The sequence below is a fragment of the Artibeus jamaicensis genome, unplaced genomic scaffold (genome assembly GCF_021234435.1).
Source record: "Artibeus jamaicensis isolate MK-2021 breed Jamaican fruit bat unplaced genomic scaffold, CSHL_Jam_final contig_391, whole genome shotgun sequence".
Taxonomy (NCBI): Eukaryota; Metazoa; Chordata; class Mammalia; order Chiroptera; family Phyllostomidae; genus Artibeus; species Artibeus jamaicensis.
In genome coordinates, this window is record NW_026521814.1 from 15,538,617 (window position 1) to 15,564,729 (window position 26,113).

At 39.2% G+C, this 26,113-nt stretch overlaps 1 protein-coding gene across 1 annotated transcript in view; it reads right to left on the reverse strand.

Moving 5' to 3' along the window:
* TTN (titin) overlaps window positions 1-26,113 on the reverse strand; it is a 270,276-nt gene that overhangs the window by 74,029 nt on the left and 170,134 nt on the right. Inside the window, exons 174-220 of the mRNA XM_053665080.1 lie at window positions 24,996-25,119; window positions 24,187-24,453; window positions 22,380-22,477; window positions 21,504-21,672; window positions 21,089-21,355; window positions 20,716-20,982; window positions 20,351-20,629; window positions 19,856-20,264; window positions 19,627-19,751; window positions 19,257-19,523; window positions 18,182-18,451; window positions 17,790-18,092; window positions 17,396-17,698; window positions 16,944-17,131; window positions 16,739-16,853; window positions 16,339-16,623; window positions 16,088-16,239; window positions 15,281-15,428; window positions 14,954-15,131; window positions 14,515-14,636; window positions 14,123-14,410; window positions 13,721-14,017; window positions 13,418-13,604; window positions 12,844-12,959; window positions 12,454-12,753; window positions 11,961-12,260; window positions 11,762-11,867; window positions 11,462-11,658; window positions 11,074-11,379; window positions 10,697-10,975; window positions 9,827-10,126; window positions 9,426-9,728; window positions 8,950-9,312; window positions 8,331-8,633; window positions 7,897-8,196; window positions 7,107-7,403; window positions 6,721-7,005; window positions 6,335-6,628; window positions 4,501-4,800; window positions 4,073-4,381; window positions 3,798-3,988; window positions 2,719-3,148; window positions 1,098-1,406; window positions 817-965; window positions 698-730; window positions 451-580; window positions 63-362 (exon numbers count right to left, since the gene is read on the reverse strand). Of these exons, the coding sequence (XP_053521055.1) occupies window positions 63-362; window positions 451-580; window positions 698-730; window positions 817-965; window positions 1,098-1,406; window positions 2,719-3,148; window positions 3,798-3,988; window positions 4,073-4,381; window positions 4,501-4,800; window positions 6,335-6,628; window positions 6,721-7,005; window positions 7,107-7,403; window positions 7,897-8,196; window positions 8,331-8,633; window positions 8,950-9,312; window positions 9,426-9,728; window positions 9,827-10,126; window positions 10,697-10,975; window positions 11,074-11,379; window positions 11,462-11,658; window positions 11,762-11,867; window positions 11,961-12,260; window positions 12,454-12,753; window positions 12,844-12,959; window positions 13,418-13,604; window positions 13,721-14,017; window positions 14,123-14,410; window positions 14,515-14,636; window positions 14,954-15,131; window positions 15,281-15,428; window positions 16,088-16,239; window positions 16,339-16,623; window positions 16,739-16,853; window positions 16,944-17,131; window positions 17,396-17,698; window positions 17,790-18,092; window positions 18,182-18,451; window positions 19,257-19,523; window positions 19,627-19,751; window positions 19,856-20,264; window positions 20,351-20,629; window positions 20,716-20,982; window positions 21,089-21,355; window positions 21,504-21,672; window positions 22,380-22,477; window positions 24,187-24,453; window positions 24,996-25,119 (11,308 nt within the window). The remainder of the gene's footprint in view (window positions 1-62; window positions 363-450; window positions 581-697; window positions 731-816; window positions 966-1,097; window positions 1,407-2,718; window positions 3,149-3,797; window positions 3,989-4,072; window positions 4,382-4,500; window positions 4,801-6,334; window positions 6,629-6,720; window positions 7,006-7,106; window positions 7,404-7,896; window positions 8,197-8,330; window positions 8,634-8,949; window positions 9,313-9,425; window positions 9,729-9,826; window positions 10,127-10,696; window positions 10,976-11,073; window positions 11,380-11,461; window positions 11,659-11,761; window positions 11,868-11,960; window positions 12,261-12,453; window positions 12,754-12,843; window positions 12,960-13,417; window positions 13,605-13,720; window positions 14,018-14,122; window positions 14,411-14,514; window positions 14,637-14,953; window positions 15,132-15,280; window positions 15,429-16,087; window positions 16,240-16,338; window positions 16,624-16,738; window positions 16,854-16,943; window positions 17,132-17,395; window positions 17,699-17,789; window positions 18,093-18,181; window positions 18,452-19,256; window positions 19,524-19,626; window positions 19,752-19,855; window positions 20,265-20,350; window positions 20,630-20,715; window positions 20,983-21,088; window positions 21,356-21,503; window positions 21,673-22,379; window positions 22,478-24,186; window positions 24,454-24,995; window positions 25,120-26,113) is intronic.

The window sequence follows — 26,113 nt, forward strand, 5'->3', positions numbered from 1 at the left end:
TTCTTCATAACTCTAGTTTTCAAGTTAGAGATGCTCTTTTGATTGTAGGTTTAAAAACTTACATATTGGATCTCTGGCAGTAGTCCGCTGAATGGTTTCCACAGGTGCGCCAATACCAAAACGGTTTTCTGCACGTACGCGGAAGAAATATTGCTGTTCAGAGATGAGATCAGGAACCACGAATGAGGTGCTTCCACAGTTTGGATTGACTTTAGTCCAGGCTTTCCCATCAATGGTCTTCTTCTCGATTACATAGCCTTTGATCCTGTCTCCTCCATCATCATCTGGCATCTTCCAGGTAAGTCTGCAGCTGCCTCTTGTGACGTCACTGACTTTCAGATCTTTGGGTGGCCCAGGTACATCTGTTGAATGCATATCACAATGTAAGTGTTGTGGTCCTTTAAAAATAATTTGTCCTTATTCCATAGTCATTTTAAAACTTTTTCTTACCCATGACTTTAACTCTGCAACTTGCAGTCTTTTGTCCTGCTTTATTCTTGGCTGTGATGCTGTATTTGCCTGTGTGAGATCGTTTACACTCCGGAATAATAATTACTGATGAGTTTTCAGCAGTCTCCAGCTGTACAAAAAACACCCCACACACTAGTTATATATTGAATGAAAAAACCCACACCCTAGTTATATATTGAATGAAGTCAACTAGGTTGTGAATCATTAAAAAAATTTTTTTTTTTACCTTTGCATCTTCTGGTATATCATGAACTCCATCCTGTTAGAAATGAAGATGGTCAGTTGCAGTGTGAATATTCCTGAGGGTGATTTAGTGGGAGACACAGAGAATTATAATTGTCTTACCTTCATCGCCTTCTTTGCCTTTCCATCAAATTCCCAAGATGATTTTGGTGTTGGGCGCCCCTTGACGACAGCAGGAATCCTAATCTGCGAGCCAGCTTGACAAATCAGGCAGTCCAGTGCGCCAATGTCAATGTGAACTTCTGGTGCCTCTGTAACACCATGAATAATGAACAAGATTTAGCTCACCTTATTCAAAACAGTAATTGACATGTCTTCAGTAAATTCATCAATCTCATAATAAGATCCAAAGATGAGTCCATCAGTGGAGTAAGGACCAGTACCTTGGATATCAGTAGCAGGGATCTCTCCAGTTGTGTCACTTGGTTCAGATTCACCAGCTTCATTGACAGCTTTCACTCTGAATCTGTACTTTTTGAGTTCTTGCAAATTTGGCACCACACATTCACAGGCAGTTAGAAGTTTATCTGGTTCATTTACTCTTTTCCAGTCAGTAGTGCCTTCTTCTTGCATTTCTACAATGTATCCTTTGATTGGACTCCCACCGTCTTTGGCTGGAGGTTTCCATGCTAAGGAGATGCTTGACTTTGTTTTGTCTTTCACCTCTGGGCAAGACGGTGGCCCAGGTGGATCTAGTGAAAATAAACAAACAAATAAATAAATAAATAAAGTTTTACAGTTGATGGAACACTAGATTTTTATACCATAGTAATATTTTACTATACATGATCATTATTTTATTTTTAATCTATTAGAATGTTAAAATAGGAATGCCAAAAAAAAAACAAATCACCTTCTAGAAAAGAGAAAAACAAGAAATAGTCTATTTTCTTTTAGGCTTACTGCAAAAACAAAGAAAGTAAATGACTAACTGGGATTAGAAAGACTACTTGCTATCTCTAGATAGATCTGTATTCTATTTACACATGATTGGTGAAAAGCTATTTTACTTTTCGGATCCCTTCAATGAGACTCTGCAATATTCTCTACTGAAAAATTTAATTTATTTCACTATAAAATTAAAAATGAGCTCACCGTTAGCTGGTAAACTTTCCAACACTATTCTTAATGCCTTACACAGTCATTGTCTATGACGATCAAATCACCTCATAATCCTTTACATTTCCGACAGTGATCTACAACTACAGAGATTCTTTTACTCCACCTTTTTAACCATAGCTCTTCCCTCTGCAGGGCCTAACACAGTTCCTTGCACAAGTGCATGTTCAGTACTAGCTTGCTGAGTGAACAAATGGCTACTACTTCATTTTATACATAGGATCCATAGAGAGCTTAGAGTATTTCAAGTCTTCTTTATAACAAATCACTTTTTTTTCCTATAGAGAATCTAATCAGATATATTATACAGTAATTGCAATTAAGCATTAAGGCCATGGTGTTTTAATTTTTAAACTCATCTGCTCATAGATATTTCAGAAATATTTTTTCTTTTATTTGACCCCACTGATTGTGCTTGAGAATTTTATACTTTTGCTCAATAAGTATTACCGAAAAGTTAGCAACATTTTACTTTTCTTAAAAAACTCCTACTGGAGGCTCTGACTGTTTAGTGAAGGGGATAAATTTCCATAGTATCTAATGAGACAGGGCTTTGCTAAGGTAAGGGAGCAAAGAGGAGCTCACAGTTTCAGGTTATTATTTGGATTTCTCATAAAAATACTGGGTTTAACCTAAGAGCTTTAAAACTATATGATTTTATGTTTGTGTGTGTATATATGTATGTGTGTGTAAGTGACTATATACAGCCATGTGTAGTGTGTATACACACACATATGCATGTAGACTTCTGATAATCTAAGTATGAAACTTTTAACTTTGATAAATGAAATAATTTGGCATAGGAAAACACGAGAAATTTAAAAGCAGACTTATGCATTTAGTGGCTTCGCCCTTTACAAATTCCAGAAATGGAAGCATACTTACATATGGGATCTCCTGCCACAGCTGGATCTGATGGTTCACTGGGAGGGCCAATTCCCACAGCATTTATTGCCATTGCTCTGAACTGGTATTTAACGCCTTCAATCAAACGGGGAACATTAAATTCCAAGCCTTTGAACCCCACTTTGGTTATTGGTGCTCGGCTAACACGAGACCAGTAGGCACCACCCTCTTCTCTCTTCTCCAGCCAGTAGCCAGTAATCGGAGAGCCGCCATTGTCCAGAGGAGGAGTCCAGCTCACTAGCATCGAACCTTTGGTCCGCTCCAAAACTTTTGGTTTTCCCGGAGGTCCAGGAAGGCGATAAGGATCTTGAATGACCACCTTATCTGATTTGCACTCATCACTGGTTCCATATTTGTTCACTGCCCTAACTCGGAACTCATACTGACCATTGGGGATAAGTTTCCAGATCTAGAAATCAGATGAAGAGTAACTTCTTAGAAAAAATATACTTATATTGATTTTCACATATTTTAAAAATAGTTGTTTTGGTAGGGAAGACTATAAAATGAAATAAATCTATAAACTTAAATATATACTTTAAAAATATGTAGACTGTAACATGGAGAAAGGTCATTATTACTGGGACTCCTCATAAAAATACTAGCTTTAATCCAAGAGTTTTAAAACTATGTGATTTTATGTTTGTGCATGTAAGTATATACGTGGTTGTATATGAACATATGCAGTCATGTGTAGTATATGTATATACACTCCTAATAATCTAAGTATGAAACTTTTAACTTTAATAAATAAAATAATTTGGCATAGAGAAATACAAGAATTTAAAAGCATAATTACCCATTCAGTGATATCTCATTTTAAAATGAGAGTATCTTGATTTGTTGTAGCTAATAGTGGATATCTCAAGGAAAAGAGACTCGGTACCTCAAATAATTGTACTTACTAACTGGCCTTATGTGCATGGTGCTAAAAACTACAGTGAAACTTTTGTGCGTGGTTTTGAGTTTAATCATTAAATTCCAAGGCTGTGCTAGAATGGTGTTCATTCAAGGTTTGTCCTTTTAATGTGTATAAGCAAATGTTTAAAAGAATTTACCCCATATCTCTTCTCCACAGCAGTGTTGGTGACTTCCTCCCATTCAGATTTCTTTCTACTTGCATCACGCTTGTCAATGACATAGTGGGTGATTTCACTGCCACCATTGTCAAGAGGGGCCTCCCATGTCAAGTAGCAAGAGTCAGCTTTAATATCGGTAACAGCAAGATTTCTTGGTGGGGACGGACGATCTGGAAAAGAACAGAGGAGACTGAGAAGGCAGTTCTTAAACAGACACTGGGGTTTGTTTTGATGTAGGAAAGCATGTTACTTACCATACACTTCAACATGAACATTTCGGAAGACCGTGCCAAGGCGATTGGAAGCTGTAATTGTGTAAGTTCCTTTGTCCTCCCGGACGGCTTTGGCAATGCTGAGCTCAGTCTTTGCCTCACTTCGAGACACTTCTTCCTTGGTTATCGTCAGTGCATCAGTAGTCTTTTCAATCACAGTTTCATTCTTGGACCACTCGATCTTAGGCATTGGAAGGCCTGTCACATCTGCGGGTATGTTAACAGGTTCTCCTGCCTTAACCTTGATAGTGTCTCCTCGAACAGATAGGCGCAATTTAATAGTTGGAGGTACTGAGAGAAGAAGGGAAAGAGAAAAATATAGCAAAGTCATAAGGATGTCTGCTCAACCTGTGAAATAAAGGCAACACTGTAAATTGCACTAAAATTACTATGATGTTCAGATTCTGCACCTTCATCATCTTGTATGACCACATTAAGAGGCAGGGATGGTTCACTTTCACCACATGCATTGACGGCTTTGACACGGAACTCATACATTTGGTGTTCATCAAGATTTTCAACCAGGAAAGATGTGGTTGGGCAGAGCCGAGTGTTAACTCTTTCAAAGTCAGGTTTGTCGTGACGCCGCTTCTCAATGATGTAGCCCTGGATGGGGCTGCCACCATCGCTGCGGGGCTCCTTCCAGTCAAGTGTGATAGTGGACTTCGTTCTTTCTGTGTATGTGAGCCGCTCAGGAGACGTTGGAGGACCTTTAACCAGAAGCAAGTTAGAATGAAAAGCATGAAATAAATATTCATATAAGAAATATTGTACTTTAAATTAATTATATGAAAATGGGCTCCTGTTTGTTCTAATCTTGATAACATCCATCTTTAAAATCTTTCTCAAAACATCTGTTACCAGAATTGTAGGTATTCATATAGGCATAATTTTTAAAGTAATTTTAATTATTTTATTTTTAGACAGAGTGGAAGGGAGGGAGAGTAACATCAATGTGTGGTTGCCTCTTGCGCACCCCCTACTGGGGACCTGACTTGCAATCCAGGAATGTGCCCTGACTGGGAATCAAACCAGTGACCCTGTGGTTTGCAGGCCGGCACTTGATCCATTGAGCCACACCAGCCAGGGCAATATAGGCAGAATTTTTCTTAGTAAACTTCAGCATCAAGATTATTAATTAAAAATAAATGGAGAGGCATGTCTGCTTTTAAAAAATACTTAGTATTTTAGATATTTTACCTCTGCCACTGGGGAAGCTTCCTATCTTAATGAACTAGGAGAGCAAGTCTATGAAGTTTTGTCTTGAATGACCAACTGAGAGCAAAGTGTTTCCTCTTTTACTAACAGACAGTGCCCATGTCTACTGAACATACTGTGGGTCACATTGCCTCATGTGGGTTTAGAACATGGTGGAAAGAGAATTTATGTAATGGTGCTGTAGTTTTGTGTCCTAAAGAGCAAAACTAAAAGAATAAGCTTTGAATGGTGAAACTAGACCCAATCCACTCTTATTGGCTATTATTCATCTAGAAACAGAGTTTTGTAGTGGAAGCCAGATCTATTCAACTCCAGCTGCAGTGAAAATTCCGAGACGAACTGTTACAGTGAGTGGTGGAGGATGTAACTTTGTTTCTTGTGTGGGTAGTGGTGGTGGTGAAGAAAACTCCCCACGTCTCGTAGGGAACAGGTTATCCTCATTGACCTCGTTTCCCTGGATGGTCTGTCTGTGTGTATTACTAGTGTGTGCAATGTTAGGGTTTCATATCTGTTCATATTGGTCAAGGAGGTTTCCTTTGATTGGTTTTATTCTCTGATGACTCTTTCTGGTTTGGGGCCTCCATATCCTTCCAGGTGGGGACTATTCGAGGTCTAAAGGAAGACTGAGGCGTTTATCTTAAGGCAGTATCTGTTCTGTAGCCTTTCAAAAGCAATGAACTGTCTTTAACTACTGGGCTGTTGAATTAATTACTCCAGTGCATTCTACTGTAAAGATATAATATTTCTAAACTATTTTTAGGTTATTGCTAAGCTTCAGTAGATTCAGGTTTTTTAGTACATAAAACATGGTTGGTTTTATGTAAAAATTACAATGAACCAAAAATTATATTGAAGTCATAGCAAATACAGTATTCTTTAAGTTGCTAGTAGTTATTTCATTTACCTTTCTTATTACTCTTTAGCTTAGATCATGAGACTGTTGGGAGTTTGAAGCCATAAGTCTTGATGAATAAAAGCAACAAACAGTATTTCCTTTATAAACATAATGAAAACATTCTCTTTTACCTAGTGGATCAACTGCAAGAATCGGTCCTATTTCCACAGGAGGGCCACAGCCAAACTTGTTCTTGGCAATCACTCGGAACTTATACTCTTGTCCCTCAAGGAGACCTGTGATGTCACATTTAGACCTATCCGTCTCTATAGGCTGTCTCCAAGTGTGCATCTTGGCATCTTTTCTTTCAATAATGAAGCCCGTGATATCACTGCCCCCATCGTCTTCTGGGTCAGACCAGTTCAGCAGACACATCTTTCTGTTTGTTACAACAGGTTTTAGGTCAAGAACTGGACCGGGGACATCTGAAAAATAAAACCACCACCAAAATATCAATGTAATAAGATAGTATCGCTGAGGGAAAGAAACCTATACAGATCCATGTAACGTTCCTTACCAAAAACCTCTACCCTGATTGCTGCAGACTTGGAACCGCAGCTATTGGTGGCTGTGATCACGTATCTGCCATGATCCTTTCTCAGTGCTTCCTTGATAATTAGCTCGGATTTGCTCCCCACATTCTCTATCACAACACGGTCTTTATCCAGCTCCCCTTCCTCTATGGTCCACACTCTCGTAGGCACCGGACGGCCCGTGACCACAGCGGGAATTCTGAGAGTCTTTCCAGCCATTAATTGTATTCCAGCCGTAGCAGAAACTTCTAGTTCCACAGTTGGAGGCTCTGTTGAAAGAGAACAATCATACATCAGTCCAAGAAAGATGGGGAAAACAATCCCTTACTGGCAGAATGGCCATAATCTTTATCATATAACTTTTACGTGCCTTGTGGTTCAGCCACAGTAACAGGTCCGGTTTCTCCAGGCGGCCCTTCGCCCGCAGCGTTGACGGCACTCACTCGCAGTTTGTAATCGGCGCCCTCTCGGATCTCTTTGACAGTGTACTGGCGGACCTTGATCATCTTCTCTGTGCAGCGTGACCACTCATTTGTGCCAACCAGCTGCTTATCGACAAAGTAGCCAATGATTTCCCCACCGCCGTTGAAGGCTGGGGGTTCCCATTCCAGTTCAATGGTGGTGGAGCTTGTGTCCGCGACCCTGGGCACGGGTGGGCCAGGAGGGGCTAGAAGGAATGCAGGGACACAAATCAAAACTCACTGGTGGTTTTAAAATGCACAGTAGCTTACCTAGCCTGTTTTTTTTTTTTTATGGTACATTGCATGTCATATGGGTAAAGACTTTTATGTAACTGTTAAGTGATATAGCCATGTTTATAAAACTTTACACTGCAACCTCAGTATATGTGTCCACAGTCATTGCTAGTATTTCATTTGATTTTTCCAGCTTTACATAATGTTACTGACATGTAACATATATAGACTTAAGGGATACAACCTGATGATTTGATACATGTATATATTGTGGAATCATTACCATAAAAGGTTGCCTCGTGAGGGTTTAAAATGTGGTGGAAAGAGAATCCCCTCACATGATCACCACTTTTGGAGTCGTATTATGTAAGATTTGCCATCTTCACCACTTTCAAGTATATAATAGAGTACTATGAATTATCACTGCCATGCTGTACCCCACTTTCTCTGGAAGGAAGCACTTACAGATTGGATCGCGCGCTGTTTTGGGATCTGAAGGGGGACTGAACTTTCCAGGCCCAGCTGCATTTTCAGCACAAACTCGGAAGACATAGGTGAGTCCTTCTAAAAGGCCTTCTACATTAGTCTTCAAAGAATTCAGAAGGCTTCTGTTGACACGAGTCCAGTGTGTACTATTAACCTCACGTTTTTCAAGCCAGTAACCCAGGATGGGGCTTCCATTATCCTTTGGTTCATTCCATTTCACTAGCATACTGTTGCTGGTAACATCTTCCACAATGGGCTTATCAGGTGCATCAGGTGGCTCTGATTTTTTAAAAAAAGATAGCATATTTGAATTAATTTCCTAGCATGATAAAATTCAAATTTTCCAGCTGTGATAATGTGTATATCAATGCATATGGCAAAAAGGCAAAATTTAGATGCTCAAGGAACCTTACCAAATGGATCTTTAGCTGTTAGTGGCTTTGAAACACAAGGCGGTCCAGGCCCAAACCTATTCTCTGCTCTTACACGGAAGAGGTACTCTTTCCCTTCAATCAGTTTTGTCACTGAATATTTGCAGTGTCTGAGTGTTGAAGTGATAGTAATCCAGTCTGAGTCAGGTTTTGCCTTATCTTTCTTTTCCAAAGTGTAGTTTATAATTTCACTGCCACCATCATCTAGTGGTGGTTCCCATTTGCAGAGGACTGAGGTCTTTCTAATATCTTCAAACACAAAGTTGATTGGTGGTCCTGGTGTATCTAATATTCCAAAAGAGAGCAATGATTAAAAATTTGTGTAGAAACCTTTACAGCAGAAAATACAAATGTCACTATGTTCCTCTGTCATGATCTTTTGCTTTTCCTACACCTTTCTATCTCTGTCACATTAGCTGGTGAATACCCAAGTGGTTTGATCTCTTTTACCTACCTAGCAGGAAGAGACAAGACAGAGGATACCTTGCTGACGCTATTCCCCACTTCTCTTAACTGCCCACCCCCAAACTTTTTATGTTCGTTTTACTAAAACTGTGACATAGACTGTCTTCCATCGGGCAGGGTAGTTTTAACCACTTACCCAGCACACTGACAGTACAAGGAGCTTTGGCGACACCATGGTCATTTTCAGCTTTGATCATATACATGCCATGGTCAGGTCGAAGAGAATCTCGGACACGTAACTGAGACTCCCCTTTTACACTATTGTTGATACTCAAACGCTCTGTGAGAGGCAGAACAAAAGGTTCTTCTTCTTGAACTTCACCCCTCTTCTTCCTGACTGTGGGTGCTACTCGCTTCTTAATTTCCTCTGGTGTAATAACATTTTCATCCTTCAGCCACGTGATGGTTGGGTAAGGTGACCCAGAAATTGTTGCGTCAAGTGCTATTTCATCACCTCGTTTCACTTCTAGGCTTGTTCTCATAATGACTTTTGGGGCATCTGTAATGATTAAAAACAATAATTACTTTCAGTTCTGATGCAAATATCTGGCAAAATATGATTCTCTTTTATTTCATAATAAGAAAATACCAACCCCATTAAACAAAACTTACCAATTGGATCTACAGCTTTGGTTGGAGGGGTGGCCCGAGAAGGTTCCCCAATGCCAGCAGCATTTTCTGCTCGCACACGGAATTGGTATTCCTTTCCCTCTTCAAGTCCTTTTGCTGTATAGGTCAGGACTGGTACCAGGTGTTCATTGCATCGCCTCCACCTTTCGTCACCCTTAGCAATCTTCTCTATGATATAGCCCATTATCTTGCTCCCTCCATCATACAAAGGTGGCTTCCATGTAATAGTCATTGCCTCAGCTGTTGGGTTATGAACCTCAACATCTATAGGTGGATCAGGGGGTTCTGAAGCACAAGAGAAAAATTGTTAACATACGGAAATCCATCTTCTTAAAAAATTGCATATTAATTCCTAGCTATGTCACATTCATGCCCAAACTTACGCTTTGGATCTTGAGCAATGACTGGATTTTTCAGTTCTATATATTCTCCTCCACCAATCTTGTTGACAGCTTTAACGCGGAAGAAGTATTCACCATTTGGTATGAGATCTTTTACAGTCCAAGATAGTTTATTCTCCCCGGACATGACTGGTATATACGTCCTCCTCCCAGCCTCTCTGCGTTCCAGGACATAATGAAGAATAGGGCTTCCGCCATCATATTCTGGAGGTTCCCAGGTTAACTTACAAGAATTCTTGGTCACATCACTGGCTTTAATATCTTTGCATGGCCCAGGTAGGCCTATTAGAAATAAAATTCATAGTTATTTGAAGAGTCAGCATATGACTAGTATATTCTTTCTCTAAGTGGGACTATTCACACTTTGGGTGGGACAGTATGATATGCAGGAGTGCCCCTTACACTGCAGGCCATTTAATAACCTTGGCCCCCAACTACTAAATGTTGGCAGCTCCCCCTGAATCTTTGTTCCAAGAAAAAGAGCCCCCAAATTTCCAAAGACCATTCATGTGTGCAGGAGGAGGGGGAAGAAGATGTTACTTCCCCTGGTTGAAAACTATTTAAAAAATGCAAATATAATTAATAAAGGAATAGTGGTTATTTTATCCTTCTTTGAGTATATCTTTTATTTAAATTAGTACCTCACATGCAGAAGTAATTTAGTCTAATCAGAGTTTAACTACTGATTTGTCTCTTTAGAATTGCTTTGCTTCTCTTATTGTTAGAAATAATCTGAAAGGACATTTAGTTTACAGATGGCCAACTCATGAAACAGTTTATACTGACACTGTAAAATTAACTAATTTTCCTAACATGTGTAGAATGTCTAGTGTTTTATTAAAGAATGCTTACCTATGACTTTGACATTGATCGAGGCAGTTGCTGAGCCGAGCTTGTTCTCCAGGGTAATGGTGTAAACTCCAGCATCTGCATGGACACTCTTGGGAACTTCAAGGTGTGCAGAGATGTGATCACTCTTCATTGTTAGTCGATCACTTTCTTTAACTTCTTTGCCGTCTTTGTGCCAACTAACAGTCGGAACTGGGACAGCTCTGAAGGGAACAGGAATGCTTAATTTTTCACCTTCAATAACAACAATGTCGTGAGTTTCCAGATCAATTGTTGGCTGGCCTGCAAGATATAACCCAAAAGAGGGTTAAAAGGTATGTCAAAATGCAATGCATGAGTAAAACCTGTTTTATTAATTACAAAAGAAGCCACGTTCTTACAGTCTGGGTCTTTGGCAACCACGTTCTCGGAGATTTCAGAGGGCTCACTGACACCAACAGCATTGACAGCCCGCACTCGAAGAACGTACTCCTTGTCAGGAACGACACCTTCTTCAACCTTGAATTTCAGGTCTTTGATGGGGCGAGAATTAACTCGCATCCATTTCTCAGTGCCTACTGGGCACATTTCAACATGGTATCCTATAATAGGGCTTCCACCATTTTTCTCTGGAGGCTTCCATGCAATGGCAATGTGCTTTCTTCCAGCATCAGTCACATGCAGGTCAAGGGGAGGTGAAGGAGGACCTGAAAAAAAGAGCAATATTCACATCCACAACATCATCACCAAGCTGTAGACAACATTCTTTGCAGAGTCAGCACTCCTTACTTGTTGGATCTTCAATAGACAGGATTTCTGTGGGTTCACTTGGGTGACCAACTCCAGCTTCATTTTCTGCCCGGACCTGAAACTGGACTTCTGTGCCTTCAATGACGTCAGTTACTCTGAAGTTACAGTCAGGTCCCGAGGTCTTTCCAGCTTTCACCCAACGGGTACCCAGCTTCTCTTTCTTCTCGATGATATATCTATTGAAATGACAAAGTATTTCATCAGCATTAATAGAAAACACAAAGTGAAGAATTTTCAGCCATTTGTAAATTATTCTTTATGCATTAATTAAAATTCTACCTCTGTATTGGTCTTCCCCCATCATTTTTAGGTGGTTCCCACTTCAGGTCCACATGTCGTTTTGTCACATCGACAACTGTCAGAGCATAGGGTGGTCCAGGGGTGGCTGAAAACAAAATATTCAGTGGTTAGAGAAACTGGAGGGAACAGTGGTAACCCACTACCAATGGTGTCATAAAGATTAAGTTAGAGAGCATACTAAAGGTGTCTTTGGCCAGGACGGAGTCCTCAATTTCACAGTAGTCACTTTGTCCTATGGCATTTTCTGCAGCAACTCGGAACACATATAAAGCGCCCTCTGTCAGTGGGGTTACTGTGCACTTGGTGTCCTTGACAGTTGTGTCCACTGTTTGCCAGCCTTTCCGCCTCACATCTCTCTTTTCCACGATGTAGTTGGTGATGGGGGATCCTCCATCTTTCTCAGGAACTGTCCACTTTAGGTCTGCTGTATTTTTTGTGATATTAATAACTTCGAGCCAGCGAGGTGGTGATGGAGGATCTGAAGAAGAATATGAAAAAAAATTTAAATTTTTATTGTCTAATAGTGTTTTCACTAAATTCTCTAGTAATGGTGAGAAAATCATATAGCAAGGATGAAATAATCTAGTAATGAATTTCTTATATTTTCTCATATTATAGTTCTAGGATATGCTTTAGAAGAATTTATATACCAAAACGTTACTATGACTCACATAGTTTCTCCCGACAAAGCACAGGGTCACTGGGTTCACTGGGTTCACTTTCCCCGGCCTTGTTCACAGCTCTAACTCGGAACGAGTATTCCTGCCCTTCCATGAGCCCTGGGAGCAAGTGCTGAGTGGTGGGAACTCCTTCAGCGACTCGGACCCAGTCATCTGTTCCAGTTTTTAGCATTTCAATGACGTAAGATTCAATCTTTGCCCCTCCATCGTGTTCTGGCTTTGTCCAATTCAATACTAATGATGTTTTGCCTATATCTTTCACAGTTGGTTTTCCAGGAGGCCACGGAGGATCTGCAAGCCAAGGAAATGGAATTATTCAGGTTTGGCAAAAAGGAGGTAACATAAGCTTCCAAAGAATCACATGAACTATTCAAGTAATACCTATAGGATCCTTTATTAAGATTGGTTCAGTCGATCTACTTGGTTTTCCAGGTCCAGCAAGATTTTCAGCCAACACACGGAATCTGTATTTCTTCTTATTGGTGAGACCTTTCACTCTGAATTAGGAACAAAGTGCCAGTTGAATACCATGATGAGAAGCAGAAACCTCTGTTTATTTAACACGAGAGAGGCTAATTTACTTAATTTGTGACAAAGTTATTTGGAAATTTAACTAAAAATATTCCAGTATAAATTTAAAATTGTTTTTTTAACTGTCACACATTTTAGATTAGGCTAACTAAACCAACCTAATTATAATACTGTAATAATGATTATTATTATAACATGTTGGAAGACCAAATACTTTGAAACTTCTAGAAAGTTAATATTTTTTTTAGTAAATTAAGAAACATGTCTCTGGTTGGAACTCATATCATTTTTGAAATTATGTGTTACTAAGAAATATAAGTAAAATAATTAAAGTTTTAGAGTAATATCAAGAGGAATACTAAAGAATGAAAGTCTGCATACACTGTCATAGTTTTAAACACCCTGGTGGAGGTTTGGGGCCTACCTGTATGTTGTGTCCTTTACTGGCATCTTATTGCACCTGACCCATTTATCAGTATCAGGATCTAATTTTTCAACCCAGTAGCCAGTGATCGGGCTGCCCCCATCATCGTCTGGCTCACTCCACGTGAGAGTCACTGCGTCTTTAGTGATATCAGAAGGTTCTAGGCGAGTTGGAGGTCCCGGTGGATCTACAGACAGGATCAGATTTGTGTTACATGTCCTATATATAAATATGACCCCTAAATCCAAGTTAGACACAAGCATCCTTTTCTTTTTTTTCCCAACTGAATAAAGAGAAACTTACCAAACTGAAATTTGGCTATGATCGGAGAGGCCTGAACTGGCTCGCCAACACCGTACATGTTTTCTGCAGCGACTCTGAAGAGGTATTCTTTATTAGGTGTTAATTTGGTTGCCTTGAAGTTTGTGTCCTTGACAGTCGAGGAGAGCTTGTGCCACACTTCGCTGTCTGTTGCTCTTCTCTCCACAACGTAGTTTGTGACTTTAGATCCACCATCGTCTCGAGGGGGGTTCCATGTTAGAAGACATGACTCGTTGGTCACTTCTGTGATGTCAAAAGCAGCTGGTGGTCCGGGTTTATCTGCGGATGATATGACGCATGGCGAACAAGACATTTAAAACATGTTTTATTTTAAAAGGTAGCTGCAACGAGTTGGCCTACTTTCAAAACGAGAGCCTCTCTCACCTAGGACGTTCACTTCTACCACAGCCGTGGCCCGACCACACACGTTCACAGCCTCGATGATGTAGGTGCCGGTATCGCTTCTCTTACTATCGACGATAGTCACTGTGGATTTCTTGGGAACATTTTCAATGGTGATTCTTTTGTCTGGCTTCAGAAGTGTATCAGCCTTCGTCCAGGTTATTTTAGGTTCCGGTTTTCCGGTTACAGTGGCAGGAAGTTCAATCTTAGTTCCTGCTTTTACAGTAAGACCGGCAAGGAGCTTCACGTCAAGGAAAATTTCTGGGGCCTCTGAATTAGAAAAAAGATTGTTTACGATGTTAGCAAGTTCAAGCAGAAGTAAGGTCAGAGGGCTCATTGATACAGCCACAACAATAAAAAACAAAAATAAATACCCTGTGTGTCCACAGCCTGGATTTCATCCGTGGGTTTGCTTGGCTTGCTGGGACCCATCCTGTTCAAGGCCTTAACACGGTAGGCGTACCATTGGCCTTCTTCAAGGCCTGTTACTTCCATTCTGTCAGAAAACAAAATAGGACATTTTGCTGTAGTGCATATAATTTGTCCCACTGTGTAGTTGTATTCACAATAAGTCCATGATTCATACCCCTGATAGAATGGTATCATTTAAATTAATTCTCGATTGCTTCAATATTGCAACTAATGGAAATCTTGAGTAGGGGATATGTCCAGCAGCAACACTTTATAAAATTACACAGGCATAATGGGGGAATTGTCAACAAAAAAGAAACCTAACATTTAGATTTTTACCATAGGAAGCTCATTTTAGTAAAAGCAAACTTTTACTCTTGTGCTAAATAATTAAAAACATACTTTGTTTCTGCAACTGGCTCTCCACAGGCAACCCATCGATCAGAACCACGGGGACATTTTTCAACTATATATCCTTTGATACGCGAACCACCATCGTATTTAGGTGGCTCCCACGTTAGGAAGATGCTCTTGGCTGTTCGATCTCTCCATTTCACATTCTCGGGTGGGTCAGGTACCGCTGTAACATTTTAAAGAGAGAGTCACTCTTAGGCCACCCACAAAATCTTCATGTTGCCGACTTGTGCCTTATCCCCAGGACTTCAACTCCAGGTCTAAAGGCAAAAACAGGCAACGAGAGGCGAGGGGAGGAATCAAGAAAGTACTCACTTGCAGGAGCTGACATATTTACAGGTTCATCAACATATGCAGGTTCTCCAGGGCCACACTTGTTACGAGCACAGACTTTGAATAAATATTCTTTTCCTTGAACAAGATCAGGAACTGTGAATTCTAAGTCGGTCACAAAGTCCATAACCTGGGACAAAGAAAGACACTTAATTAGTTGGGTCCCCAAAACCCTTTGCCCAAGTTAAAAGATTTTTTACCATGAGTAGGGATATAAATGAATGCTAAGGATTGTTCATTTCATATTAGGGAAGAATTACAAAGTACAACACCACGTTTTTTTACTCTTAATACGTGGTGAATCTGTTTTATAGTCTGTACACACTGAGAAGGTGGCATATAAGGTGTTGATTTTTTCTACCAGCTTGGTTATTAGAAATATGATTTTAATTTAAGGTAAAAATAGTAATGAGTATAAACAGAGGAGAAAACATTGGCAGATTAGACAAACTAAGGTAATCTAGTAGACTGAGAAGTATGAACACCAGGGAGCCAAACACTTAATGTCCTTAGAATGAATTATAGCTTAATAAGGGAATATAGGGCACTTATCAGGTACCAAGTAAGTAGTTATGGTGTGTGTGTGTTTTTTAAACAAAAAATTTGGCAGGACTCACAAAATGAGGCAATTGAATCTTGGTTGAACTACCTCAGGAAGCATTCACATCAATGCATTTGAAAAAGCATTTTCAAGGTAAAATTAAAAACATATAAATTTTGCACGGCTCCCTAGAATTCTGGGACTTCTCACTCTCTTCAGGAGTTGGTGCATCGCTACTGAAAACTCACTTTAGTCCATGTTTTCCGGCTGACTTCTCGCTTTTCAACAAGATACCCGGTTAATGGACTTCCTCCATCATCATCTGGTGGTTCCCAAGTCAAATGGACTGAGTCCTTGGTTATGTCACCAAATTTCAGTTCTTTGGGTGCACCGGGGCGAGCTGAATGAGTGCAATTAAAAGTCATTATTATTAATGGCTTGAACCAGTGTTTGTTAATACCATCAAACCACTTTAGATAATGAAAGTTTAGCTCCTCACCAATTACATTGACATCAATTTCCCCAGAAATTGCCTTCACCGGATTTTCCAGTTTTAGTGTATAAACACCCTTGTCTGGACGTTCACTTGGAGAAATGACAAGTTCAGCGTAGGCAGATAAGGTTTTCATTTTCACACGATCCCCTTCTTCTAGCGCTTTATCTCCTACAGACCAGGTTGCAGTTGGCCTTGGGTAGCCTGTACTTGGAACCAGGATCTTGATAGGGTTCGGGACAATAATTTCCAGACCATCTTTAAATGCACTTAAATCCATTGTTGGCTCAACTACCAAGAAAAAAAAGTTAATGAGTTCCTAGTGCTAGTACTATATTTAAGTCCCTAGTACCCCCAAAGTAGCCACACACTATTTCCAAATCTAAAAAACATAATATCCATTTACCAAAAGCATCATCAGCAGTGAGAGGGCCAAGAATTTCAGATGGATCTGAGACACCAGCTTCATTTTGTGCAGATACGCGATATAAATATTTATTTCCTTTTTGTAATCCAGTAACCTGAAATTATGAATCAGTATTTGTACAAAACACATACATTTACGTCCATGGCCATACATTGAGTATTGTTTTTAGATGCAAATGCCCTACCTTGTAGGTCAGTTCAGGGACAAGTTTCATATTGCAGCGAACCCAGTTATCCTTTCCTTCTTCGCGTCGTTCTATGATATAACCCAAGATAGGGCTTCCTCCATCTTCCAGAGGAGGTTCCCATGTGAGCTGAACTGACGACTGCGTCTGATCAGAGGAGTTCAGGTTCACAGGAGGACTCGGTCTCTCTGGAGTGGAAGAGTTGGAGGGCGCCATGTAATTCAGTGATACTTTATTAAGATAATGCTATAATTTCTATAATCCTCATTAAAAAATCAGGTTTACTGAATCCATTGAATTAAACTAGTAGGCACTGTCTACGTTGTTGTGATTTTCAAATATTTTCTGAGATTCTACCTTTTCATTAACTTTTTAATTCAATTTAATTTCATTGTAGGCTTAATTTTTGGATTTCTCAAAGGAGTGACTTCCTTCTCTTTTGATGGGCTTACCAATTGGATTAGCAACTTTCACGAAGGGAGTGGCTGCACTTGGTTTCCCAACTCCAATTCGGTTCTGGGCTCTGACCCGGAAGCTGTACTCCTGTCCTTCCACCACATCAGTGACAGTTGCTGATAGGTCTTCAGCTCTCACTGTCATGGCAGTGTCCCATCTGATAGAAGTCTTGTCCCTTAGTTCAATGACATAGTTTGTAATCTCAGCACCTCCATCATACTCTGGTGGTTCCCATGTCAGCGAGACACCAAATCTATTCACATCAGTGATGGTTACATTCAGAGGAGGGCCTGGAACATCTGGATTTCATCACAGAAAACATAGGCTTTGGGTTACATCAGGGATAAAAACAAAGATAAGCTAGTTTGTAATTTATTAAAAAATTCTCACCATATTTGCTCCTTGCTTCTACAGGATTGTCAGTTTCCACTGGTTCACCAGTGCCAACTCTGTTTCTGGCACTCACACGGAATAGATACTCAACTCCTCCTTTTTGTAGTCCAGTGACAGTAAACTCGCAACTGTCTGCACGGTCAGTAGCCAGAACCCAGGTCTTTCTCTTGACGTCACGCCTTTCCACAACATAACCTATGATTTTGCTTCCACCATCAGTTAATGGTTCTTCCCAGGCGAGGCTCACTTCACCATCAAATGTTTCTGTTACTTCTAGGTTACGTACTGGCCCAGGAACATCTGAAATTCACATGTAAGTTTTTCTTTAGTGTGTTACCATGCTTTTAGTTGTGCTTTGCCAGTGAAGTCCAAGTGACTCAGAGACTTACCAATAACTTTTAAATTGATGAATGCTTCTGCTTTTCCATGTTTGTTCTGAAGCACAATTTTATACCTCCCTTTGTCTCCTGTCTTGGCTTCTAAAATTCTGAAAGAAGTTTGTTCAGCTGTGGTATCAACGGTTTTTGATGACAGAGGTTCATTTTCTTTAAACCACTCGGCTTCTGCCTTGGGGTAGGCATCATAGGGCACCACCATCGTCAGAGGCTGGCCAACATCCACCACAAGGTCTTGATCAGCTGTCTTGATTTTGGGTGCAGCTAGTGAGAAAAATGGCATGTGAACGTGTTTGAGTTATTTATTGTGCGCTGAAACCATGTCCGCTTTACTATGCCTTTGTTATAGCAAATACTGATTACGCGACCTTAGACATCTATCATAGGAACTTTACAGCAGAGCACACTAACTGAATTCGGTTCTCATATTGAAAATTACTAGACTGCAGAATAGAGAATCAAGGATACTATTTAAAGGGAGATTTAAAGGATACTACAAAGAAGGGAGATTTAAAACCACAAATCTCTCTTTGCCAAAAATAACAACAGAGGACTAAATATAGTGCAAAACATGTTTTCCGTTTTTTTTTTTTAAGATAAAGTGGGCACCTCACTCTTAGTTCAAAATAAACAGACAAACTTTTTCATATGTACATTAATGGTTTTTTCATAATAATGACCGATGAGGGTGTCTTGGAAGTTTAGGTCAAGATGAGAACAGACCTAAGAGGCCCTATGGGGGTTTGGAAAGCAGAAGAGAATCGAGCTATTGCCAGGTCTGGGTTTGCTGGGAAGACTCTCAGGGTGTTAGGTTAATCCCAGGAATTAATGAGCAATCGTCACATGCCAGGAACTGCTCAAGGTTCCGGCAGGTAAAGAGGATTGCTGTCAGTTCCTTTTACTCAGGACGCTTGGTTGTAAGAGAAATTACAACCAAGAGCATGGATAGGGCTTACCAGAAACAAAGGGCTTTCACAGGCTTTATCTCATTAATCAACCATGAAATCTGAAATTTACGCAGTATCTGTGGTGCTATGAGGATATTTGAAAATGAAAGAAAGGGACTTACCTGCCAGTTCAAGTTTAGCTCTGGCTTCTTTGTCTTTGGCAACAAATCTGTATTCACCCTGGTCACGAGGCCTGATATCACAGATCTGCAGCCTGTGGATCTTGCCTTCACTCATCATCTGGTGTTTGTCACCCTGGACAACAATCATGTTATTTCTCAGCCACTGAACTTCCACCTTATCTTTGTTGAGCTCAGCTAAAAAGATAACATCAGCACCAGGGGCTTCCAGAATATCTTGGGGGGGCCTGATGATCTCGACAGGGATTTCTGAAAAGAAAAGGTGAAATGAGTACAAATGTATTTGTACTTGGATTAACAGCTTTTAAAAACTGACACAAATATTCAAATTGTTCTTTCACTTAATACGTGCCTTCCACAAAAAGCCTTGCTCGTGACCTCCTGTCTTCTACTCCACAAGCATATTCACATTCGTCCTCCAGCCTGCAATCTTTTATAATGAGTCTGTGTATACTTCCATCTTTTTCAAATTTGTATCTAAAAGAAGGGGTGGGATTATTGGTTAGCTTGCACAATTACCGCTAAATGGTCAAAAATGTATGTATGGCGACAGAGAGAGAGCTGGAGAGGCTTTCGCTTACTTTTTGCCTTCTTTGATTTCTCTCCCATTTCGGTACCATTTCACATTTGCTTTCTCTCTGGACAGCTGGCAGGAGAAGACAGCATCATCGAACTCGGTGACTGTCTGATCTTCCAAGTGCTCCACAAACTCTGTAGGAGCTTCTATGATGAGAAGCTCAGCCACAGATTTATCTTGTCCAGCGGTGACAATGTATTCACCCTCATCTGGGAAGCCACAGTCTTTAATAATTAGAGAGTGCTTATATTTATCAATTCTATATAGGACACGGTTGTCAAAAGCCACTTCTTCTCCATTTTTGGTCCACTTCAGTGTTACATTGAGACGATTCACCTTGCACCAGAATGTGACAGATTTCTTTTCCATTGTTTCAATATCTTTAAGAGGCTCAACAATCCTGAGGTCTTCCTCTGTTGTAAGGAAGCATAGTGTTGATTTTAATTGTTTTCATAACAGAAACTGATTTTAGCACTCTAATGCCGTGTAAGTGACTTACCTTCCACTATGAGATTGGCTGCACTCTTAACATTTTCACCTCTCTGGTTGGTCAGGGATACATTATAGTTGGCTTGATCATCTAATCGTGCATCCCGAATTCGGAGGGTGTAGACCAGGTCTTTTTGGAGAATGATGTATTTTGAACTGTCGAATATGGCTTCTTCATTCCTGAACCATTTGGCTTTTGCGCCTTCAGTATTGACTTCACAGTTGAAGACGACTTCTTGTTGTTCTTTCACACGAGTGTCCTTGAGAGGAACTATGATCTTGAGTTTTTCTGAAAGTAACCAATAAGACTTTATAGTATGAAGGAGGACCAAAGATACAAATGTGAGTGAACCATAGAAGCAAAACCAAACTTACCAATCACTGTCAAGTGCGCTGCTGCTCTGGCAGCCCCAACCATGACAACATAAGTGCCCATATCTTGTAATGTGGCATCTTTCACAACTAGGATCCTCTTCTTGCCATCAGCAATAATGTCATATTTATCTCCAGGTTCAAGTGTCTCGTTATCCCTCTTCCACTGGACTTCGAAGCTTTCCTTTGATATTGTGCAGACAAATTCAGCCTTTTCTCCTTCAAGTATTTCAAGGTTTTGAGGCTTTGAGATAAATTCGGCAGCAAGTTCTGGAAGGAAAACATTGCAAGATAGTAAAAACTTAAGCATTTCTATCCTGAATACAACAAACATGAATTTCTTAAAATAAAATATTATTCATAGTAATTTTCATACCATGTACTTTGACTTTGCCATCAGTTCGAGAACTTGGGAGCCGACAGTTGTAGCTGCCAGCATCCTCAAGTTGGGCATTCTGAATGACCAGGATTCTCTTTCGTCCATCAGTAAGTATTTCATATCTTCCTGTTTCAATGATCTCTTCATCCCCTTTGTACCAAATCACTTCTGCTCCAGGCTTGGAGACTTCACAAACCAGTTTTATAGTGTCTGTTTCACTAACTTCAATGTTGGTGAGATTTTTGGTAAAGACAGCTTCTTCTTCTGCAAGAAGAATAAAATGAAAAAAAAAACACACACAACAGCATTGCGTTAAAATGGAAATTCTTATTATTTCCCCAACACATCAACTTCTGCAAAGAAAGAAAGAAACAAACAAACAAAAACTTTGGCAAAGAAAGACCGCTCCTACCCAGCACCGTCAGCATGCCAGCAGTTCGTGCCGTCCTCACTTCGCAGGAGTATTCTGCTTCATCAGCCAGCAGACATTTGTTGATGACAAGAATACGCACTGCTCCCTTTGATATGATGTCATATTTTTTGCCCTTTTTGATTTCAGCACCATCTTTGAACCACTTAACCTGTATTTAAGGCAAATCAAAACCTTTATCAGTTTTTTTGTTGTTCCTTCAGATATGTGTCCTTAAAAGGAAATAGGATCCTGAGTTTTTCTAAAAGCAACCAACAGAGCTTTATAGTATGAATAATCAAAGTGGTAAATGGAAATACAACTCAACCCCCCAGAGTAGGTCAACTGTAATTGTAAAATAATTTTTTTTAGAGAAACAGGAGCAAACTCTTGCAATTATTGTTAAGTGAGCTGCTGTGATACTATTATCAGTTACTCAGTGGAATGGGATTGCACAAGTGTAGAGCCAGGAAGGGCTTTGGACCAAGTGTAGAGCAATTCCTTTGTCTCTGAGATGTGTAAACTGAGACTCAAATGATAACTAGTGACAGGACAATTCAGTCAAGACATACAAAATTGCTGATATTTGATTTTTTTAACCTAAAGAAAACAGCAATTTCATATGGTTCAAATTAATAATGTCTCCTGATTGTGAGCCCAGTATTTTTCAAGTAAATAACAGTAAATAAATATTTCTAAAAAGAGAACAATTTAAATCAAGTATGTATTTCATACTAAAGTAATAACCTTTAAGCTAAAAGTAGAATGATTATCAGAGATAGGTAGGTGAGATTAACCTTCCCCACCCCTTTTTTCCTAAACCAAGTTATCAGATAAAGTTATCTGACAATATGAAATAGCAACCACATGATCACAGACCTTCTCATTTTCTCGGGAAATTTCACACTCAAATCGAGCCAGTTCCTTTTCTTTTACTTGAAGATCAGTGAGTGGTCTTAAGAATTCCACATGAGGAGCTGTAAGAAAAGGTAATCAGAATTCAAAATGTTTTCTAAAAATTTACTCTGGCATATTTACTCGTAGTACATATTAAGAAAAAAAGAAAAAGTTAATCTTTTGCAGGTCTTTCCATCTTAAGCTACAACTGATTTTGAAATCACTTGGACCTACCATTCAGGTAAAAAGTAAATACATAAATTTACTTTTTATGTTTCTCTCTAGGTTTTATAAAATAATGTGGCATATTACAGATCCAACTAATTGTGTCTGTCTGTCTATCTATCTATCCATCTATCCATCATCTCTCTACCACCAGCTCAGTTCTTCTGAGTGACACTTGGAAGAAAAATCCCACTGATATTCTCCAGAGTTGAAAGTTGATATAGTCAAAGGAAAAAACAATAACAAGAGACACTATCTTATTTAATTGCAGCAAGCATCATCTTTGAGAAATTAGCAGAATGCAGTAATAATGCAGCTTGAGGCACTGTGACAAGCCTTGTCTATGGCAGGAAGACATAAACTTGCAATTGAAATCACATACATTCAGCTTTTTAAAAAAATTGGCTTCAAACATGTCACATATATGTCAGCCATAAAATCTATTAGTGTGATGAAGCAATGTATTTTGTATCAGGAGGTGATTTTTTTTCTTTTAATATCTCTTGTTTCATTTGTCTCCAGAATTAAGTTAGCAGATTTACAGGATCGGAGAGCTGACCCCTTACCCTTCTTTCTCTCAGGGCTCCTTGTGAAACCTTTCTTGATCAGTGAGATCCTGGACATAAATACTAGCTAACAGGCTTAAAGATATTGTAGGCTCATTGTAGCTGAGCCTTCTTGGAGTGGAGACGAAATAGATGGCACAAAGGAGATCCAAGAAGCTACCTTGTCATGAGCCAAAGTAGAGCAACGACGAAGTAGAAAGAATAAAACAGTACAAGATGCATGGAAACACAAGCAAAGCCACTATTTCATAGCCATTGACAGAAGGGAAGCAACTAAATCAAACAGCAAGTATTGCACAAAAATACGCACTGAGAAATGTTATCACTGGACAAATGAGTAAATGAAAAAAATTAGCCAGCCTGTGGTGTTTTGTAAAAAGATGTTATATTTTTCACCAGAGGAAGAAGTAATGCTAAAAACCATTGGAGCTCTCTTCATTCATAACACTCAAAGATTTCAGGCTTCTCTCCATCTTCTTAAGCATTCTTATTCTCTGACAAAGCATTATGTGAATGGGCTTTATCATATTACAGCAGACCTCTAGCATGCTCTTATTCAAACTGAAATTTCATGCTCATTTTCTAGTTGTTTCCCACACCCAAGGATTCATTTTCCTTCCAAGTAGAAATTGCTCTCATTTTCATTCTTTTAAAAATCATAGCTCCCTTCTTGTCTTTTTCTTTCAACTTGTTCTCATCTGTATGAGGATATTCCTACATAGGCTTACCCCATGTAGACCGAGAGCACATCTGGTCACTGCTCAGTGAGAAGCATAGTGAAAAGTGATCAGGCTGTCCTTTTCAGACCAAAGGTAGCAGAAGGACTTGTTTTTTAAACTCATAAAGACCAGGTTATGTCTGTATCAATATTATAAGTTGCCAAGAAATGCAGTTAGACCAAGAAAGGCATGCAAAATGTTGTGCGTCTTGCTTTTTTGTTGTTGTTGTTGTTATCAAAGAGTCGCAAATGAAAAGTCCTGTGTAAGAAGAATACTTACGCACGACATTCAGGTTACAGGAAGTCTTAAAATCCTTCGCATCACAAGTGTATGTTTTAATATCCTCTGGGGTACAGCCGTGTATAATAAGTTTTCTGACCCTGCCATCAGCAACAATTTCATACTTCTTGTTTTTGAGAATTTCTGTGCCATTTTTGAACCATTTCACCTTAGCATTTTCTCTGGATACTTCACATTCCAGTACTGCAGTGGCTTCCTCTTCGACCGTCTGGTCCTCAAGAGGCTTAGTGAATTCAACTGGGGGTTCTGAAAGAATCATACTAATTAGCCAGGGCATTTCTCCTTTCCTTCTGAAAGAGTTCCAGGACCTCCTCAACTTTCTCTTGTAGCTCCAGAGCTTTTTCTTATTTCTATTTTAAGGTTGGTTTGTAAGATTTGATTCCACGTGAATGCATTCCTCTAATAATGACTTTTCATCATTATTTGTACATACAGAGGAAAAGCATTTTTTAAAAAGATAAAACATCAAGGAAATAATAGCCAACTCTTTGTTAATAAAGTGACACCACCTAGTTTGATAATAATTCTTCCTCCAGCTGTTTATTGAATGCAGTAAAAACAGTGGGGATGAGAAGAGGAAGTAACACCTATGTTACTCAATTTTGACTTAAAAAAATTAGTCTGTGAGTTATTGTGTTAGTCCAAAAAGGAAAAATAGACTTTTGAATATTTAGTGAATTTTAATGATTTATGCTACTCAACATATAAAGATTAAATATAATTGAGAGTTGGCACTATTTATGGATTTTTACATTATACATGTTTTAGAAAATAAGCCTTGTAATTACCTTTCACAAAGAGGTTGGCTTGAGTTTTGAAATCTTTTGCTGTTAGTTGAACTTCTCCAGCATCTTCTAACTTTACATCCCTTAGTGTAAGTGTATGAACTTTTCCTTCTGAACGTGTGACCACCTAGTTTTTTGGGAAAAAAAATGCAGTTTAATAATATTTGAAACAGCAATCCAATATATAAAGGTGCATTTAATTAATTTAGGCAAAAAGTTTGATATAGTGCTTTTGAAGTTGTTTTATAATCATACATATAGCATGTATGTGTTTGAAAATGATTTAAATTAATAGTTCAGGATATTCAAGGAAATTTTAGGCTAAAAATAACCACTGGGTAGTTATTTATGTAGAAATGGCTAGGCAAGTTTCTGTTTATACTTCTGTGCACGTGTGTGTAGTGTATGTGTATCATATCTGCCTCTATTGTTCCACTGGGTTTATATATATAAAGGAAGAAGATGGAAAAGCTAAATCATGAAAAGAAGGAAAAGAACTGATTGCATATGGTAAGTGGAAAGTGAACCTTATGTTGTAAATGCAAGGTGTTTTCCATGCAGCAAGCTCAAACTTTTTTCCCATTTATTTTAGCAATTAAAATTATTTTGCAAGCCAATTAAACCTATGATTAAAATAAGTTATACAACTTCCTAATTTTGTTGAAAAATACAAATAAAGATGTTGACTGTTCTTCCCTTGCAAGTATTTGCATCTCAGGATTGGGAAAATTCGGTATCAGACAGGCCTACAATTGTTCACATAGCAATGAACAAATAGATGAAATAACTTTAGAAATAGTTAAATCAGGAGACCACTGTGACAGGAGAAAGACTAGCAAGACAAAGGCTATCATTAGTATTAATACTTAAATAATAAATTCTGGTTGTAAGTTTATTATTCAAATGTTTTATTTTCCTACAGACTACCCCTTCAAATTGGATTTGGAAAATAAATTGTCAGAAAGAATACACCACCTTGAAATGGATGCTCACTAGGCTCCATACACGTGGCTTGCACAGTTAAAGATAAGCCTACAGGACAAGGCCCTCCCAGTAGTAATGATAAGACAATTGGAGCTCTTCTCGTTCTGCATCTAAAATTCCGCAAGGTGGTGTGTCCT